The sequence below is a fragment of the Corvus cornix genome, chromosome 4, assembly GCF_000738735.6.
Source record: "Corvus cornix cornix isolate S_Up_H32 chromosome 4, ASM73873v5, whole genome shotgun sequence".
NCBI classification, from domain to species: domain Eukaryota; kingdom Metazoa; phylum Chordata; class Aves; order Passeriformes; family Corvidae; genus Corvus; species Corvus cornix.
Window position 1 is genome coordinate 32300998 of NC_046334.1, and position 20074 is coordinate 32321071.

The window sequence follows — 20074 nt, forward strand, 5'->3', positions numbered from 1 at the left end:
TGACCAGGATTAGTTACCAAAGTTCTTAATTACTTTAAACAAATCCTGTTCATTGTATCTGCCCACTCGTACCAAGTGTGCATACCCTTCTTGTGGACTAGCATGAAATATAAACAAAAGGATCATTTGTCTTCTGTGTATTAATATTTCCCATTTCTTTTTATGCTGTGATGTGTGTATTATCTGTTGTCTGCTACATGATTTTCAAAAAAAAAGTTTCTCATTTATATATATATTTACATATATATGTATGTTGTATGTTTTATAAGGCTCTCTTTAATTGATCTTAAAATTGACATGGTGTTTGATCTCTTTGGTCTCTTTTTTTTTGTGAATAAGCCATAGCATATATTCCATATTGCCTTTTTGACATCTGAAATCTGCCATGATTAGTAGTATGTTGAATTTGGATTGTTGTCTTGTGAAAACTGTGGTGGAATACTGCTTTTCCTGCCGTGCCAGTGCCTGCTTCTTGGAAGAAAGCACAAGAATGAAATTTTGTATATGGATCTTTGAGATATAACCAAAACAAACTAACAGAGGCATGAGTTTTGTAGAAACCTTGCAAGGCAGGATTAAGTGTAATCCAGTAGTGGTCAGGAATAATCAGTAGCTTGATTTGAATTCATGTAGTGAACCAAAAAATTGCCTCTAAGCATTTCATGGATCAGACTAGGAGTATAAGTTGTGTGACGGACTTTTTCCAGGGATTGTGCTGAGACTTTTGCAAATTCAGCAAAAAGAGACATATTGTTCTTTCTAGCTTGGGGTTGAGAAGATAATTACCTGGAAGTGGATTAATAAGAGCAATCAGTGTGTTAAAAAAAACCAAACCCACAAACCAACAAATCAAAGAAATCAGGCCATGCCTTTAATTAGGCTGTAGAGCTGCCATGAATTGTTGAAATATCCAGTTGAATGGTTGAGAAATTAGGGTGAAAATCATAGTCATAGAGCCTGTCACGGAAAAGTGGCACAGAAGACATGATGGACTTCATCAGAAAGCTCGTGACTAAAATAAAAGCTTAAATAAAACCTGGAGAAAAGTATGCTGTGTTCAACACAGCCTTGAACTTTTCATATAATACACGCAGTGGAAACAAACTGATCGGGTACATCCAAGAGCAAGCTAGTAAGACAGGCACCTACTGTGTTGTTCAATCTGTCAGTGCAACAGAGAGCTGGGACTTCTGCTGCATTTGTTTCAGAAACCAGGAATATGCTGGTTCCAGCTTGAGTTCCTTGACAATGCTGTGACCTTCTCTTCCCTATCTAGAGCACTTCTTGCAGGTCACGCTTATGTCACCCAAACTGTGATTGGCACATTCCCAACTCAGCTGCAAGATACCATTTGCATCAGGCTCTCTGGCATAATTGGAAATTTGACCTGTATAGATTTTGGTCTGCATTTTACTGTGTTTTTCTGCTCAACTCTAGGATCAGAAGGCAGTATATCTTCCTCTTGCTGGGTTCTTTGTCACTAACATTCACACTGCTGCTCACTGCGCTGCTCAGTTCAGATTACCATTGGCTGAAATAATTGTGGCTCCCTTGACAAGCTTCTTCTGGTTGAAATATTTGCCTTTTGGGCTGTTCCTGTGCATGTGGGCAGAGGCTTTGGGAGACCCTTTGAAATACTTCATCATACTCCAAATTTCATGATTGTGCATTGGTGCAGATATTTGATACAGAAATGCAAGCATCTCTGATAGCTTTTGTTAATCTGATAAAAGATGGCAATGCTGACATAATCTGAATTGTAGATTTGAAAAGTGATCTGACAAGCAGAGCAGCAGGATCACATCATTTTGTAGTCACGGGAGAACCAGTGGTGGTAGCCCCAGGGTTTCTGCAGGTGAAAACAGACATTTCAGGACCTGAAGGGCTTCCTCTGCTGTCAGCCGTCAGAGCATGGAGAGCAGCCCAGCATCCAGCAGAGTTGTTGGTGCTGCAGTTTAAAGCTGGCTGGCCAGTTCTGCTGCAGGTGCCTTGTCAGCTGCAGGCTGGGGTAGTGGAGCTTTGCAAGTCTTGATGAGATACCTCTGCCAGCAGACTGGGGATGAATGTAGGCCATCACTTGCTCTCATGCTGTTTGAGAAGTCTATTCTGTAAAAGTCAGGCGTTACTTCAGGAACAGCCAGCAAATCTGTTCATCAGAAGGACAGTGCCAAGGTGTTGGCAGGGGACTGACAATTCAACAAGGAGAGAAATTACCTGAACAACAAAAATAATTTGGTAGTAATTCAGATACAGAAGTGATCCAACCAGGAATGAAAAATACAAGAAAAGCAATTCACAAAAAACCAAAACCCCAAGCAAAGTGTAAGTGAAAACACCAAACTTCAAATAAGCCAGAAATAAAGAACAACAAAAATAACCCATCCAATACAAAATGGGCAGTTAGTAAGCAAGTTATGTGTACATTATAATTTTAAAAAGAAACATTTGTGTGGCGCTTATATATGCAAGGAAATTAGCAGTAGGAACTGCAGTGCCTTAAGGGCAGCAAGACCAAACAAACAACAATTTGAAATGCAGCATTCAGAAAGTTGTTCATGCTGAGAGCATTGCAGGGGTTTCAGGTGCAGTTAAAAGCCAGCAATAAAATCAGTGATGGAGCTTTTCCAGAACCTCCACTGGTTTTACTTTTAATTTTTCCCTGCCTTTACTGGCTGATCTGTGTGCCCTGTAATAAGAGAGAAGTGAGAAAGGAGTGGATGCTTCCATCCACCTGCTTTCCCATGACAGGTCTCCAGAGGGTAATTCAGTGGTGCGTATGAGGGATTCTGGCTGAGTGAGGATTGTCAGAGGTCAGTCTACTAGAGAAAAGAGGTGAGGAATAGATCCAAAAAGGTCTATGTCTTCTGAGGGACAAGGATCAAGTTGGCCATGGCTTCCAACAGCTTCCAGCAGCTGGAGAGAAATTTCTCATCAGGAGAGTGGAGTTTGGGGGAAGAAGACTTGGAGCATCTCTGTGCAAAGCCCATGATCCCCATCTCTTAAAGGATGAGGAGGGCTGAGGCATCTCAGGCCCTGGTGGGGTGGGCTGTGTGCTCCAACAGTGTTAGAGAAGCCTGGTGGCTGCCCAGCTGTGTATGACCTGAGTCCTGGTGAGTTGTGGTGATCCCACAGTTTGTCCTGTGATAAACTGACTTACCAGGTTGAGTTTGTGATGCATTAAAGTTTTGCCTCTCGGGAGTACATCACAAACACTGATAACTTTGTTTAATTGGAAAGCACCTTCTAATCATCTTTGCTTGTCTCATCATCCCCAGTGCAAGTTTTGGTGCAAAACTCAAATGGACTCAGCTGAGGGGGGAAAAAATGGAGCTGTTATCCTGTAATGATTGCCCTGAATTGTGCTCTGTCAGGAACCTCCTGGCAAAAGTCACTGACGCCCTCCCAGGAGGAAACTGCATTAACAAGATGCTACCTACTCACAGTCCAGGTGCTTTTTGCCTTGAAGTGGTCAAGCAATGGTGTAAAACTGTTGGCTAATGGCCGAGCGTAGCAAGGGCTTTATAGCATAAGGTCGCTGCTGAAAATTCCAGGCGTAGGTATGGGTTTTGGCTCCTGTGCATTTGTAGAATCATATAATGTTTTTTAGCTTTAAAGCTTGATCTGCCTAATCCAAAGTCCTGCTAAACTGCAACATTTCCATATGTATATGTATGTTCCATATTTGCATTTGTAGAATTTTTCATTTACCACTAGGAAAGACTTGCAAAGAAAAAACAGAAATGTGTTATACCTTGTCTGAACATGTTTCTTGATAATAACAATACCTCATTTGTGGGCCAGGTTCAGGATAGCTATTGCACGGAGGTGATTGCATTAATCCTTTGGAGGGCAAGTGCTGTATGACCCACAAAGCAGGTTTCTCCCTACACTTCATCATCGGAGGCAGCTCTGGTTTGATGTACTGTCTCTAAGCAGATTGTGGTGTTGGAAGCTGGTGTGTCACATGCTGACCTGAACAGCTGGTTGATACCCAACATTGCTGCTTCTCCCATGACGGTTGTCCACTGTGGAACATCCACTGGTTGTGAACAGGAGGGAACTCTCAAGTGGGTTTTGGGGAGTTAGAAGAACAGGTTGGCAACTATTGCGTTGTTCTTTTTTTTCCCATATTTCTCCTCTTGGCATCCTAGAGTGAAATAAATGTATATTGGGTCTGCAAATAAATAAACTTCCATGTTTGCGTTTTTTTTCATTAAAAATGACCATATGCTGTTGAGGGAGAGAGTTGTTGAGGATGCACAGTGCTTAGAAACACTTGAATGAATGTTTCACAACAGAGTTTTAATGCTAAAAAAGTAACAAGTTTGCTAAACATTGATGGCTTGCTATGTAATTTTATATCAACCAGAGTTCTGAAGAGTCTGTCCCACAAACAGATAACTCAGAAACTGAATTATTGAAGAGAACTTAGATTGGATGCTGAGATAGCAATTTCATGAAATAAAAGCTTAATTTGATACTGTTACACATTTAAATAAAGCTACCTGCTCTTGGTACAGTTCATAAGTCATCCAGGTATTGAGGCTGTGGATTAAGGAATCTGTACTACACTGAAATTCTTTCTGCTTGTACAGATTACAAAATATTAGTTTCCTGTACTCAAGAGTATAATTTATTGTATTTTCTTTCCATCCTTCCTTGATGGATTCACTGTGTTCTTTTTAGTTAGGTCTATCAACTTCCTAATTGGAGCTTATTAAATGTTACTTCAATATAATGAGCTATATTTATTTCACAGGATGTTTGTGTTGGCAGCTGCCTGCATACATTCAATTCAGTGCTCTTGTGAGCATTACACCAAGGCTTCCGTAAAAGCTCCTGTATTTGAACACAGGAAGCAGGATCCCTCAAATGAAACTTGATTTGATCAATCTGTGGAGTAGGAAGGACCACACATGATCGTGTGGTTGTACTTGTGATGCTCACATTCCCTTAATTACAGGATACCCATACTTCCTTCATGAGAATGCCAAAGGCTTGCTTGCCCCCTTGTTTTCTGCTTGGCTGCCCTGTGTATAGTCTTGGCAACATTAAACCCATATTTACATACAAATTTGTGCATTTAGGAGAATGCAGATACAATTACAGCCATGTAAAGAGACTCACACGAAGCTTTTAAAGTATTTATGGATGTAATTTCTATTTCTTGCTCAGACCAGCCCATTTCTTTTGGTATGCACCCAATGTCAGTGTGCCTCATTTCTGCAGTGCAAGTTTGGGATTCAGCCTTTTCTAACTTCCTAAATTCTTACCTGGGTAACTTGGTTTGATCAGTTCTTCCTGCCCACATAGAATTAATGTTCTCTCTTCTCCTGTAGCTGCTCTTTCTTGCTTCTGGGCTATTGTAAAGTATACCAAATCATTACATCATTTCCAGATTGTGTTTTTCCTGTCTGGATGAGACAGTCTACAAAAAGAATATTTCTGAGTTTTCAAAGTTCTAAGAAATGCTACATTTGATTATATGAGATGAGCTAAATCTGTAATTGCTGGAGCTGCTGTCTTTGAATTTACATAAACACTTATAGAAAGATTATTAAGATGCAGGTACATTCCCAGCAGCAGAAACATTCTCACATGTTTTATTCCCTGAAAAATGAATGCTTGAGTGGTGATATGATTTGATTTTTGTTTGGAGAAAGGGAGGCATTGTTTGCTTTGTTTTATATCCTTCATACTGAAGTGCATTTGCTGTTTACAGTCAAGACAGATTTTCCTACCTGCTAGTTCTGCAAAGTCAATTTGGAACCTTCTTTTTAAGCATTATTAACAGCAATATTAATATAATTGTGGATGAGGAAATGCTACACTAGTTGCAAACTGAAACCCTTTCTTACAATTGTGGTAGTTCTAAAGTAGAGGTAAGAGAAATGTACATAATAAGCTCAATAGTGAGTTTTTAATGAAAAAATAACATTCTTTGTTTCTAGAGTGGATATTTTAAAAATATTTTCTATTGAAAGCAAAAGATGTAATACAATGCACCAGTGCAATGTATGACCTCATTAATACATTACTTTTACAGCTTTTTGTTTGCAACGTTTTACGTCATTTTATTTTGCAGTATAAAGAAATGTAAAAATTATTACGAAGTCCTTGGAGTGTCAAAGGATGCAGGTGAAGAGGACCTAAAGAAGGCCTATAGAAAACTTGCTTTGAAATTCCACCCAGACAAAAACCATGCACCTGGAGCAACAGAGGCTTTTAAAAGTAAAAACCATTTTTACTTTAAATTTCTCTTATAATTAAACTTCATCCAATTAAAACATATTTATCTGCATTGGTCACTTGTATTTTTACAAATGTAAATGTATTTTTTATTTGTTAAACTGACATTTTTATTCAAGAAAATATTTTACCTTTGTCATGAAGTATAGATAAATAACATGGACTTTGGCAGTAGGGCTTGGTTTCAGAAAATTGACTGTAATGTTCAGTACAGGGAACAAATACTTGATCTGTGAAACCCAACTGCACTTTTTTACTGTTGTTGATTTAATGTAATCATTGAATTTTACTACCTTGAAGCTTTACTGTACTTGAGCTAGAAAAAAAGAAAGTAATCCTTGATAGGAAAATGCAGTTTTTACTGAATCACGTGCCACATTAAGTTGCCTCTTCCTTAGAATTTCTTGTATGTGTGTAGTTTTACTACTTTTTCTGCACAAAAACACTTGAGTTCAAATATGCCTTACTAGTAGTTGCCTTTGACCATTTTTTAGGTAAAATTTACAGTCTGACTTGACCTTGTTTAAGGCTGCTCAGCTTAGCCCTGCACAAGGGAAATTGTTGAAGAAAAGCTTTTTAAAGAAAACTACACCTTCATCTCAGATGAAGAAAAATGTGAATCTGTAAAAAATGGTGATGCATAAATAAGCAATCTGATTGTGGTACATCTTTTTATTTTTCTCCTGTGTGAGGTTTACATGCAGACATTTGAAAAAATCATTCGGATAAAACACTTAAATTGGGGAGGGAAAAAAAGAAAAAAAAAGTCCTGAGCAAGACTTCTGATACAGACTATAAGAGGTAATTATAATAATATATTAACAATTCCAGTTGAAAAGTAGATACAGCAGAGCAGGGAAGTTGATTGCTATTAATTCATATAATACAGCTATGTGATGTCTTTATCTAAAAAAAAGATATTATTCTTATAAAATTGTCTCAGGCCCTAGGAATAAAATAGTTCTTCCTTGTTAATAGCATTTTAAATAATCTTGAAAATGTTATAAAACAGTTCCTTAATATTTTATTTAAAATGAGCACTTTGTACAAGTCTGATTTCTTCAGCCTAATTTCATTTTCTGGTTCTTCACCAGATGAGTAAATGAACAGAAAAATTTGTAGGGGAATCTTGTTGACCAAAAATTATTTAATGACAGCTAGCATTTTCTTGCATTGAAATTAATGTAATCCTTCTGTATGGCTGAGTAAATTCATGGTTTAGTTTTCCTTTAAAGGTGTCTGATCAGTTTTTGACATCCATCTGAGAAAAGGAGTTCATAATAATAGTTTTTATTTCATAATAATGCTTTATTTTAAGGAAAGCTTACATTATAAAACAGAATTGAGTTTCATGGTAGGCAAGGTACTTACTTAGATCTTGACCTACCTAGTACTTCTCTTGTATTGTATTGAGCAGTCTCACTGAAGTGAATTTTAAATTTAAGAGTTTGTGCAAATATAATGACTTTTCCTGTCTTTTCACCAATTTAATCAAAAATCTTTCCTTTGAAACTTTTGAGCAGTAGCTTTTTTTCATTTTTATGTCCTTTTTTAAAAGAAAATTATATTGGAATCAAATCTGTTGTGAATTAGCACCAGATAATCAAGAGCAAATGACAAACAGGCATATTGTGACCGTATGGTGTCTCCACTTTATGTGCAGTCACCTGATCTATCTCTCTAGAGTTTTAATTGTTGGGAAAATCTGAATTTTTACTACCAATTTTATCCTTGTACTGAGCAACAGAGCAATACTTGATGTCAGTTTATATCATGCTTTCAGTGCAAAATACCTGGCTTCATTTCTTTGGGTTTTCTCCTCCACTTAAAGGAATTGGTAATGGTTTTTTCTAAGGGCATCTTAAAAGACACATAGCTAAATAACTCATTAACTTTTTCTTAGATTGGATAATGTTTAAAATATTAATTATAAAGCCCACAGTCTTATTTGCCTGTGTTGAGGTTATAGTGTTGCACCTTTCACGAACTTTTGATGACTGATGGCTTTTCAACACTGAAAATCATAATCCCCGTGCCTTGGGTGGGTTGGCTGCAAAAGAAGCCTTTTGTTGGAGAGGCCTGGAGGAGAGAGTAGAAAGGAAAGCAGAAGGGGTTTAATGAAGATATGACTGAGTGAAGATCAAATTCATCAAGTGGCAACAGAAACTTTCCTTCAGTCTGCAAGAGCATTATCATTATGTCTGTGCACAATGAGAAAAAAGCTTGTAAAGTCAGCAGAATATGTGGTTTTTCGTGCTGATTTTTTCCATGCTTACCTTATTTAGGTTTTTTCCTTTCTACTGTCAAAATTGAAGCTGTTCGTTTGTGATACCATAGCATGAACAGGGACAAGCATCCAGGTCAGGTCCTCCAAACACTGAGGTCATATTGACAGCCCTAGGAAAATACACGTTCCTGTCACGCATGCATGTTGTACTCCTTATGATACATCATGCAGAACTTTGTGTTATTACTGTAATCCATACAATACCTTCAGAAGCACGAAGAAAAATACATTCACGCTCTTGCAGACAATGAAGGTGGTGCATTCAAAGAAATGACCACTTACCAAATGAAACCAAAGACAGCCTACTGAGTCTATGATGGTTTTTAAAGCTAGGCTGCTAGAGCAAATTGAACTTTGCAATTAGCCAGCTTCAGAGTCTCATTGTAATGCTTGATGCTTTTCTTTGTAATTGCAGTGACAGAGAACATTTCCACAGGTGTAGGTGTTCCCCTAGAAAAAGAAACAAAGCTCTCCTGCCTTCTGCCTCATTTAACAGAATAAAAGGCCTTTGAATAGCATTGGTGGGAAACTTTGTGGAAGCTATTCTAAGAAAAGCAGAGATGTTTCTGGACCTTGTTCTACTGTAGTTGTTTTGTAACATACAGTAAATTACATCGTTTGCTGCCTATTTTTGACTTTGAAATTGCAATTTTCATGCTGGAATAGCTTTTATTGTGCATTTATGGGAGTTGTGTTTTATTCCTTGCTTCAGAAATCGGAAATGCGTATGCCGTGCTGAGTAATCCAGAAAAACGAAAGCAGTATGACCTTACAGGCAGCGAAGAGCAAACTTGCAATCACCCTAGCAATGGCAGATTCAACTTCCATAGAGGTTGTGAGGCAGATATTACTCCAGAGGATCTATTCAACATGTTTTTTGGAGGGGCCTTTCCAACAGGTATTTGTATACATCAGTGTAATTGTCGAGATTTACTTCCCAGAGTGACATTAGATTTTATGACGTTATAAAACAGTAGAATTATTCCATCCAGCCTTGAACCCCAACTCTTCAATCTGCATCAGTTTATTTTTCCCCCAAGTGTTGCTAAATCCCAAAAATGTCAGTTCAGTTCTTTGGAGTTACTATCATAGAGCTTAAAATATTTATTTTAAGCTACTTTGAAATTGTAAGATACCTTAATGTCATTTTATGTGTTGTTGTGCAGTAATGTAAAGTGCTTTATGTTGCTTCTGTACTGACCTCTAAATAGTATCTTTGTGCATGATTTAAATGTGGATGTTCTTTCCTGAAGGTAACGTACACTCATTTTCTAATGGTCGTGCTGGCTACAGCCATCCGAACCAGCACCGTCAGAGCGGGCACGAGAGGGAGGAAGAGAGGGGTGATGTAAGTTTAAGCACCATTGGCTTTCAACTATGAAATTTGCTTTCGGTGGTGTGATTGTATAGGAGCTCTTTACTGTAGAGGAGGATTTGTACTTGCCAGTTAGGTATTTTAAACTTCAGCAGGTGGTTGGCTTACTGACTGGTAAATAGGCATGCAAATGAGAAGGTAATGGCCTGGTTTTGTAAACTTGTTGTATGTCACTCTCTTACTGGTGACTGGTATTTTTAACCTAAATATGCCACTAATTCTGGCCACTAATCCTTGTATGCATTTAAAAGTTTGCTTGGGCCGAGGGTAAGAATTGAATTTACGGCTCAGTATTCACCTATGTGAATTATCTCTAGTCCTGTATAATCACATATCACTGTATAATCACATATCACTGTATAGATGAGACCAAATCATGGCATACAACATGGCTGAATCCAGCTTTTATTTAGTAGTTGCTTGTGTGTATGTGCTAACCCATGAACTCTTGCATCTTGAGCACTCTGTGAATATTGTGTATGCCTTTGAAAGTTCAGGCAATACCACAGTGTTTCAGTTACTGTTTTCCTAGCAGCTTTTGAGGCTTAAAGCAAAAAGTCACACTTAGCATTAAATCTTGTCAAATTTACCTGTTTGCTTGATGATTTATGAAATACCTGAGTCTGTTTTGTTCCTTAGGGAGGTTTCTCTATGGTCATTCAGCTGATGCCTATTATTGTGTTGATCTTTGTCTCCTTGTTGAGCCAGTTGATGGTATCTAACCCTCCTTACTCCTTATACCCAAGATCGTAAGTAAAGCTTAATTATGTTACCTTAAAGCAGAGGGGAACGTATTGTAATCACCCTCTCCCACTTAGAAGCATTTTAGAGAGTCTTCCATTAGTTGTTCTGTGATTTCCCTCAGTGAAGAAGGGGAGGGAAGGTGTTGATGAAGTAGAACAAAACTTAAAATTTAGGTGCAAATAACATGCTGTGAGAATGTAATGGAGAAAAGAGGTCAGCAGTACTTGGAGTTCAGGAGGTCTAGTACAAGGCAGTGGGTCCATGCAACATGGCATGTTGCAAAGGTGTTTGCATCTCCAACATACTTAATCAAAACCTGAAATCTGCTAAGGTTCATTACTCTTTTAGGGGTAATCTGTGTTTGTAGTAAGTGAAGAACGTGAAAGCAACTTTCTCATCCTTATTTAAGTGTTAAACTTGATGAGGGCTGGGAGGATTGTCCGTTCTTTGCTTCATTTTAGGTAATGGTAAAATTTCATTTTCTTGTGAAGAATTCTACTTGTGAAACTTACCTGTTTTGTACAGTAGGATATTTAGACCTTTTTTTCTTGTGAGAAATAAATAATTTGAATCCAGCGTGCAGCTAGCTGGTAGACTTAGCCCACTCACCACAATGGTTTTCAAGGTCCTTAAAAGGTCCTTTATTTTCAAAGGTCCTTCAGTTCCTTGTAGAGCTTTCAGCCCCACAACAGAAAGGTTTTTTTCTTCTGTTTTTCAGAGTTCTCTGTTTCTGGAGTAAGATGTTTTTCCCTTTTGCAACCAAGTTGTTGTGATGCTTAGAAAAGCTTTTCTGCCAAAATGTTTGTATCCAATCTTTGATTTTTAATCTGCAGAATGCCAGCAGGAAAATGAATTTATCAGGGCTGGCAGCAAACACTTTAGAATGGAGATGCCTGTACTGGGTTGCTGCAGAATAGTGACGTGTTTCTCTTTCTGTTGACTTTGAATGTAATTTTCTATTATTAAAACTTACATTTGCCTAAAGAGGTATGAAGTAAGTGTCTTAGTAAAGTGGATTTTTTTTTTTTGAGACCAAGTGTTTAAGCAGCAGAAGTTTAATGATCGGGTAAATGCAGTAATTTTATTCTCTAGCAGATTATAGAGCCATTCCTTTCATTATCTGTCTCAAAATGGCAAATTCAGTAATGTGCTGGTATTATTCTGTAATGGCAATATTTTTTTATAGTCTATTTGTGGTGGAAAAAAATAATCAAATTAATACTTAGTCTCTCTCTCCCCCCACCTCCTTTTTTGCAGAAGTACAGGGCAGACCATAAAAATGCAAACAGAAAACTTGGGTGTCATTTATTATGTTAACAAGGACTTTAGAAATGAATACAAAGGAGTGTCATTACAGAAAGTGGAAAAGAGTGTGGAAGAGGATTATGTGTCCAACATTCGTAATAACTGTTGGAAGGAGAGGCAACAAAGTAAGTTTGGTAATATGTGTAATTTCATGAAATCATGAGTTACTGTAAAAATAAATTACCTCAGGCAAGAAGGAGGTGCTTGTATTATTACAACATCTCAAAGCAAAAGTAAGTGTAAGGTCCCCTGCTATTTCTCACTTTGAAACTGTCCCCAGTGGCACTTAGTTTTTGAATTTTACTTAGTGACCTAACAACCATTTGCAAATTATCAGCAATTTTAACCTGCTGCTTTATTATTTGTGACCATTTCTCAGAAAATTAAAGACTACACTAAACTGATAATGACAAAGCTTTTGTCCTTAACTTACCGCGATTTCTAAGAATTCTAATGTCTTCCACATTACTTTCTCATGGCAATAGCTCATTTCCCTCGGTGCTTTTATATAAGTAAATAAACAAACCAGAAGCTTACATAGGTGTTTCCAGAGAGATGAAAAAATAATCTGCCTTGGACCACAGTATGTACAAACACTGCTTTTCCAGGCAACCAAGGACAGGCAGCACTTCCTGTAGAACAAGGGGGTTTAGTTTGCCATCTGTTTCTCCAATCTAGTATTATACAATGAGCTACTTCTTTTCAGAAACCTAGAATTCAGTGTTAAAGCATAAGCATACTGAAGAGCACCAGCCTTTTCTAAATCGGCATCAATTTTAGCCAGTTATTCTGTTACCTGTGCCCATTTTGTGAGCTCTGTGAGAACAGCGCTCCTAAAATTACATCAGTGTTGAAACCAGATGGTTTTTACTTTCCAGGTGGTAAATTTCAGTCATAGCTTATTGGAAAAATAATTCATTCATGAACTGTCAGTAAACTGACCAGAGGCAAATAGAATGCAATTCTCTCAGTCAGATCACATGTTCCTGCCCAGCTTTAGTCTCTGCAGTCCAGTTGATTGCTACTTGTAATTATCAGGTTGTGAAAACTATCCAAACCGATTTTGAGTTAAGAGGCCCCTAATGGTTCTTTTTCTGTTTATAGAAACAGCTGATTTTGTGGTTTTATGGGTTTAAAATACCTGTTGTATGTTAAATCTCCTTGACAGTTAAAATCTATCCAATATTGATTGATGTGTAAGAATGCCTTGCATTTTGAGTCGAAGTGACAAAAAAGATTTTACAGAATTAAAACGCTCAGCAACGTCAAGCTGTTGAGCACCAGTATAATACAGAGAGCTCTTAATTATTAATAGCTCTGAAGACTGACAGTCTGAATCAGCATCAGTTGAAGTAAAGGGCTTAACATTCAGGTTGGATTTTTTGGGGCACAGGCAACATGCTAGAGCTATCAATAATATGCAAGATCACTGAGAGAGGCCTGTATTTGGAATGTTTAATGAGGTCTGACAGAAGTAGGGGATGTTTTGTTTTTTTGTTATTGCTGGGGATTTTTGTGTGTTAGGGTGGGGTTTTTTCTCTTTAATCAGATACTGCTGTATGAACTCTGAGGGAGCTGGAAGGCTGATACAGCTTTACCTGCTCAAAAAGATGGAATTGTTACAAAGATCCAGCAAAGGAAAACTGTAGCAGTGCTGTTTAGGTGGTGACTGAGGGAAGTTAAAATAGAAGGAGAAAAGGGCAAGGATCAAACCTGAGGTGTTTTGTACAACTCCGTGTCATGTGCCAAGTATTCAGTTTGTAACCAGAAAAATCTTTTCTCTTTTCTCCTTAAAGAAACAGACTTACTTTATGCAGCAAAAGTATATCGAGATGACCGCCTCCGAAAGAAAGCAGAGTCCATGTCCATGGAGAACTGCAAAGAGTTAGAACGGCTGACCAGCCTCTACCGAGGAGGATGAGCTACAGTTACACCCTGCATCTTACGTATGCTGTTATCTCTCCTGTGAATTGAGAAGAGATTTAGTTTCACCATGAATGCTGGAAAAGAGGGTGGATGTAAAACTCTACTGTGTAGCTGTTTCCAGAAACCTTATGCTGAAATATCATTTAACGGCTTCTTTACCTACTGTGAAATATAGGTAACTTTAACTGTCTAGATTTTACTTCAAAGCTTCTGTGAATTCTTTCAGCAGAGAGAATAGCTCAGAAAGGATGCTATACTTGTAGAGACTTAGTCATAGTGGTTCTCCTCTAACATATTTGCCATGTAAATATCTGTGGAAAGAACACTTTGTGTATATACGAGTTAAATGACTTTCTATTTAAAAATCTCAGAAATTTAGTTCCATACTACATTTTGTCTCACTGATGGAATAAATAGTATGATTACATCACTCCTATTCAGATGTCAAGTGTGTGGAGTTGAAACAATAATTTTTAATATTTTATCTCTAACTCTATGTAAAATCTTCTAGGTTTACCGCTTAGAGGAACTTGGTATTTTTAAATATAATGGCATATATTCCTAAATATCTGTTGGGGTATATTGATCTGGTGTAGAGTAGCAGTTTAGCTGTTGTAGTTTTTTAGCATTTCTAAGCAATGCTGAGAAAAATAAGAACTACACTAATCTCTTTTCAAAGTAAATATTTGCAAATGCTGTACAGACCATTATAAACATTGCTTTTAGTACTTGCAACAGTTTACAGCAGCTCTACCATTTGGTATTCCAGTAGTAGTAAGTCCATACATATGGTTAACATGCATCCATAGCTTCCTTAATTTTCACTGGAAAGGTAGAGGAAAACATGCAGCACTAAAATCTTCACACACAAAAAAAAAGGCAACCTAATTATTTTCCTGGCAGGCTTCCATTTTCTTACTACTTTTTTATTTCAAGCTAGGTCCCAACACTGATTCCTCCATGGGCACCGCAAGTAGAACAGGGAAATTTTGCTAAGGACAAGCTATGTGCCTTTCGACCCTTTTGCCAACTATTTAAATGCTTTGCTGCTTTGCAGTGTGCTCCTATGGTCAGAGCCCTATCACTTGTCAGAAGAGGTAGGGTATGCATTTTTTGGGACCAGAATGTAGCTGGACTTGACCTCCTAGAAATGAGCAAGCCTACTGTTTGGCTCCTACATAGAAGATCATGTAACTCAGTGGCCTGGAAATGGAAACTATATGTAGCCACACCTGCTGATGCAAAGAGGTGTTCTGAAGCAGCTAAGTACAATGTACTTAAAGTTTATCAAAGTGTGTTGAAAATGTTTTTAGGTTCAGTAGCTGATGTTTTTTACATTTTAACAGTGTTATGCAGGGGAATGTTTCTTGTATTTGAGAATGCCAGATAGCTTGTATTATGGGCAATATATTTCGTTTGAGAAAACTGCTATCTTTGAACAATGCTATCAGCTTATGTGGAGCCAAATATTTCTCCTAAATTGCAAATTTAAATACTTTGTCTGAATTCATTGCAATTCTGATCTAGAGCAGGATATGACTTTACAAATATGCTAAATGCTATTGCTCCAAGTGACCTAGAAAACATTTTGCATATATCCCTTTTCTAAACTGTCCCAGTGGAAATGTCTTCTCTTGAATTGGTGTAACATGAGACTGGCTGCAGGCTTTTGACTTAGCAGTAAAACCAGCATTCAAGGTGGACATAAAAGCCTGAGGTACAAAACAACTAAAAGTTGCTGAAACAACAACAACAAAAAAGGGTTGCTGTACTGAATGTCCTTACTAAGACTATGGTAAAAGGGTTTAGACGTAATGGAAAGGCATCCAATTGTTTGAAATATGCAATCAAAATCTATGGAGAAAACACGATTCCCCAGATTTTGTAACTGTCCAGAATGTATTGTAATTATATTAATGAAAACCAACTATCAAAGTGCATCCTGGTACTCCTGTGTCTTCTTAACAGAAGAAAATTGTTCCAAAGGCTTTAACAAGTACTTGGGCCTTCCTGTTTACAAATGAGTCTGAGCTTGCAAGGGATCTTTTAGTTAACAGGAAGAAGGATATATAACACATTTATCAAATACTGGAACTGTGAAGTCAGAGCGAACAGATGGTCTTAGCAAAGCTGCCTATAATAATCCTATGGGCTGTGTGTGCCCTGCAGCCTCTTCTGCTGCAGGTGAGAAGTAGGGAAATGGAGGGATGCTGAGCTGTGTCAGCTTCATTCGATTGCTATCAGTTCCTCTGCAAACTGGAATAATGTGGTGGCTGTGCCCTGTGGCAACACAAACATCCCAGGAGTTTAAAAGTGACATCTAGACTGCTACATTTTATTTGACTACCTACTGCAATTGGCACTTTCTGAGAAGGAAATAATATGTTTATACTGGTGGAAGTATGCTACTTAGTATTTAACGGATTAAATAGTTGCACACTTTGAAATATGTAGTAGTGTGCAAAAGGCTGCTGTGATTTTCTGTAGCATAAAGATTAAGCTGCTCTAAATATGGCCTGCAAACATTCTTTTAATATTTCAAGTGGGTGTTTCTCTCCTCATGATTGTTGCTTTTTTTTCCCTCAAGTCTGAAGGGTATTTTTCTTCAGAAATTTCAATATCTTCCCTGGATTTGTTGAAGGAGTCTGCTGGAAAGTTCAGAATTAATTTTCTCATGAGCAAAATGCAAATTGAAGAGGGTGGAGTACTTAAATCTTTTCAGATGACCTTTCTTCAGAAGGCAAAGTTCTCATTAAAATAAGATATTGGAAAGAAAAGGGGGAAACAAAACTGATTTTGAACAGCCTGACTAAAAATCTCTCAACATCTTAGCTACCTGCTCCTTACTGTTTTTATTTAGTCATTACGTTTCATTTAATCTAGAATTAAAGATAGCACAAGCATGGGTTCTTGGTTTTTTCCTTTAAAAGGGCAGGCAGAAAAGCCATGCAAAAAGTGAAAAATCTTGCCATGACTCTGACATAGCCTAATGAAAAAAGGAGATGATTTGCATCTGCTGAAATACAACATCAGTATGTGTTCTATTTATGGAGCATCCTGAGTCACAAGCAAGTTCAGTGTTCACATCTGATGAACATTTCCCTGCAAGTTCTCTCTTTGGGTAAAACAAGTCTAAATTGGAATTTTTTACCTTTTTTTAAATGGTCTTTATTCTTTTACAAGTTTCCAAGAAATGGTAGAACATTACAGCACAGAAAATATAACAGATGCATTTAAATAGACAGCAGAGGCAACTTTAAATTATAAATATTTTTAATATAATTTTGTAACAAACGCTGTAAAAGGATTAAAATGGGAGAGCAAGAATATTTTTTAAGGTTGTTTGTTGAAAAATTTCATTCATCCTTAAGCAGTTGTTCTTCTGATGTCTTGTAGCTCTGTCAAAGAGAAGGAAAGTGTAATAGTAATAGCATTTTGGTTTTTAAAAAAGCAGGTAATACTAAATAAAACCCTCAAGCTATAACTTACTTACATGTAATGTAATAAGTATAGGAAAGAAATAGGCCATTTGTTGTGGTTTGGCCTCAGCTATGAACTAAGCACCGTGCAGCCACCTGCTCACATCCCCACAGCACGATGGGGAGGAGAATCGAACTCAGGTAAAACCTGTGGGTCAAGATGACAGTGCTTTAATCATCGAAACAAAATCAAATATCAGTAATCAATAGTAATGAAAAGGGAGACAAGAAGAGAGAGGAATTAAACCCACAAAACAGAGGTGATACCCAGTACAATTGCTCATCATGCTCTGATCAATGCCCAGCCCATCCCCGACAAGCAATCAGCAGCTCCTGACCAACCTCCCCAGTGTATACACTGACCATGATGCTCCATGGCATGGAATATCCCTTTGGCAAGTTTGGGTCTGCTGTCCTGGCTGTGCTCCCTCCCAGCTTCTTGTTCACCTGCTCGCTGCCAGAGCGTGGGAAACTGAAGAATCCTGGATTTAGGGTAAGCACTGCTCAGCAACAACCAAAGTATCAGTGTGTTACCAACATTATTCTCATACTGAATCCAAAGCACAGCACTGTACCAGCTACCAAGAACAAAATTAACTCCCCTATGCCAGCTGAAAGCAAGACACCATTATAAACTATACTTCCCATACTTCTCAGTCTGGCAGGAATTAGGTTTGAGTATTGGGCTTCTCCACATTTTTAGAAATAATACTGAAATACACTGTCTAGTGATGACATTATCCCTCATGCAGAATACACTTCTCCCTTCGGTACTGGTTTATTCTGTGTATAGAAAGACTGTCATTGGGATGGAAGAATAAATTCCATTAATAGCAATACAGGAGCCACCTCATAGATGCTTTTGCATAGCTTTTATTTTAAATGTTACAGGGAAATAAGTAAAATCGATCACTGAGCATCATGCCTGCAAATAATAAAAATTGCATTTTTAAACATTTTTAGTGTATAGTAGGGAATATTTTAATAAATGAGGAGACCAAGGTTGTCCCAGGTAGCATTTTCAAAATACTACCAGAAGCTCACATGTGATACTTTTATGGGGTTCTCTTTTAAGTATCTCTCTAATATGACCAAGTCCTTATCAAATTGCTGTGTGTGCATGGCTTGGATTAAGAAGGAGGTATGGATTCTCAGTATTCAAATAAATTTGTTCTTTTGAATGACCTTTTCCTCTGTTACTTGCAATACGTGGCTTATCTCTGTTTTGGGCTTTTTGGAAACTTCACTGGACCTATATGTTCAGAAATATTAGCAATTTCCAAGTGAAAATATTTTTTTTAATAATTATTTTAATTTACACTTTTTAAATTTTTAATTTAATACTGGCATCTAAGCAAAATCTTCAGGTATCAACAATGCTCTAGTCCCCAGTGGTGTCCCCCGGGCTCAGTATTGGGCCCAGTCCTGTTCGGTATCTTTACTGATGATCTGGATGAGGGGATTGAGTGCACCCTCAGTAAATTCATGGACAACACCAAGTTGGGTGGCACTGTTGATGTGCTGGAGGATAGGAAGGCTCTGCAGGGGATCTGGACAGGCTGGATCAATAGGCTGAGACCAACGGAATGAGGTTCAACAAGGCCGAGGGCCAAGTCCTGTCCTTGGGTCACAGCAACCCCAGGCAGTGCCACAGGCTGGGGACAGAGTGGCTGGGAAGCTGCCCAGTGGAAAAGGACCTGAGGTGCTGGTCAGCAGTGGCGAAACATTAAACAGTGTGGCCAGCAGGACCAGGGCAGGGATTGTCCCTCTCTACTCAGCACTGGTGAGGCCACACCTCAAGGGCTCTGTCCAGTTCTGGCCCCTCACTACAAGACACTGAGGTACAGGAGTGAGTAGAGGACAACGCAGCCAGGGAAGGGTCTGGAGCACAAGTCCTATGAGGAGCAGCTGAGGGAGCTGGGGGTGTTCAGCCTGGAGAAGAGGAGGCTCAGGGGGCACCTTACTGCTCTACAACTCCCTGATAGGAGGGTGTAACCAGGTGGGGGTCGGCCTCTTCTCCCAGACAGCCAGTGACAGGAAGAGAGGAAATGGCCTCAAGCTGTGCCAGGGGAGGTTCAGGTTAGACGTCAGCAAGAAATTCTTCACAGAAAGGGTGATTTCATATTGGAACGGGCTGCCCAGTGAAGTGATGGAATCACTGTTGCTGGAGGTATTTGAGGAAAGACTGGATGTGGCACTCAGTGCCATGGTCAGGTTAACAAGGTGGTGTTCGGTCAAAGGTTGGACTCAATGATCTGGGAGGTCTTTTCCAACCTAATTGATTCTGTGATTCTGTGCTTGGCCTGTAGCAGGTCTCTTTTTTTAGAGAAAAAGCATTGTTACATGCTGAGCAGGGTTGGGGTTTTTTTAGATCTACCACGGGGGTCCTGCATTCTGATACAAGACTTTAAAGACAGATATGCAGTTACCATTGTTATACTGTAGGGATCTACTAAATAAATCTATTTTATTTCCTCACATTAGCTGTTTTATTATTACCCTGCAGGTCCATCGTTTGATGGACTAGATCCAAAAGTAGGGGGAATAGACAACACTGGAAGAATAAAACTGGCAGTGACTCTACTCGGCAGAAACAGACGTTTCTTTTTTGTTGTTGTTTTTCTTTAACTGAAACGCTACCGTTTGTTTTGGTTTTGGTTTGTTTTGCTGCCGGGGCGGAGGCGGCGGGGAAGCGGTTCCGGGGCCGGG

General features: G+C 38.4%; 1 protein-coding gene across 4 annotated transcripts in view; it reads left to right on the top strand.

The window, feature by feature from the left end:
• DNAJB14 (DnaJ heat shock protein family (Hsp40) member B14) overlaps window positions 1–18549 on the top strand; it is a 28102-nt gene extending 9553 nt beyond the window's left edge. For 2 of the 4 annotated variants that reach the window (XM_039550583.1, XM_010411671.4), the window contains 6 exons: window positions 6086–6231; window positions 9249–9434; window positions 9790–9884; window positions 10551–10660; window positions 11913–12085; window positions 13757–14316. In XM_039550583.1, coding sequence (XP_039406517.1) covers window positions 6086–6231; window positions 9249–9434; window positions 9790–9884; window positions 10551–10660; window positions 11913–12085; window positions 13757–13881 — 835 coding nt within the window. In that variant the 3' untranslated portion in view covers window positions 13882–14316. Of the gene's footprint in view, window positions 1–6085; window positions 6232–6941; window positions 7051–9248; window positions 9435–9789; window positions 9885–10550; window positions 10661–11912; window positions 12086–13756 lie in introns of those variants that run through there. The other 2 variants (XM_039550582.1, XR_005601708.1) reach the window with 2 other exon arrangements.
• Window positions 18550–20074: the final 1525 nt, after the last annotated feature.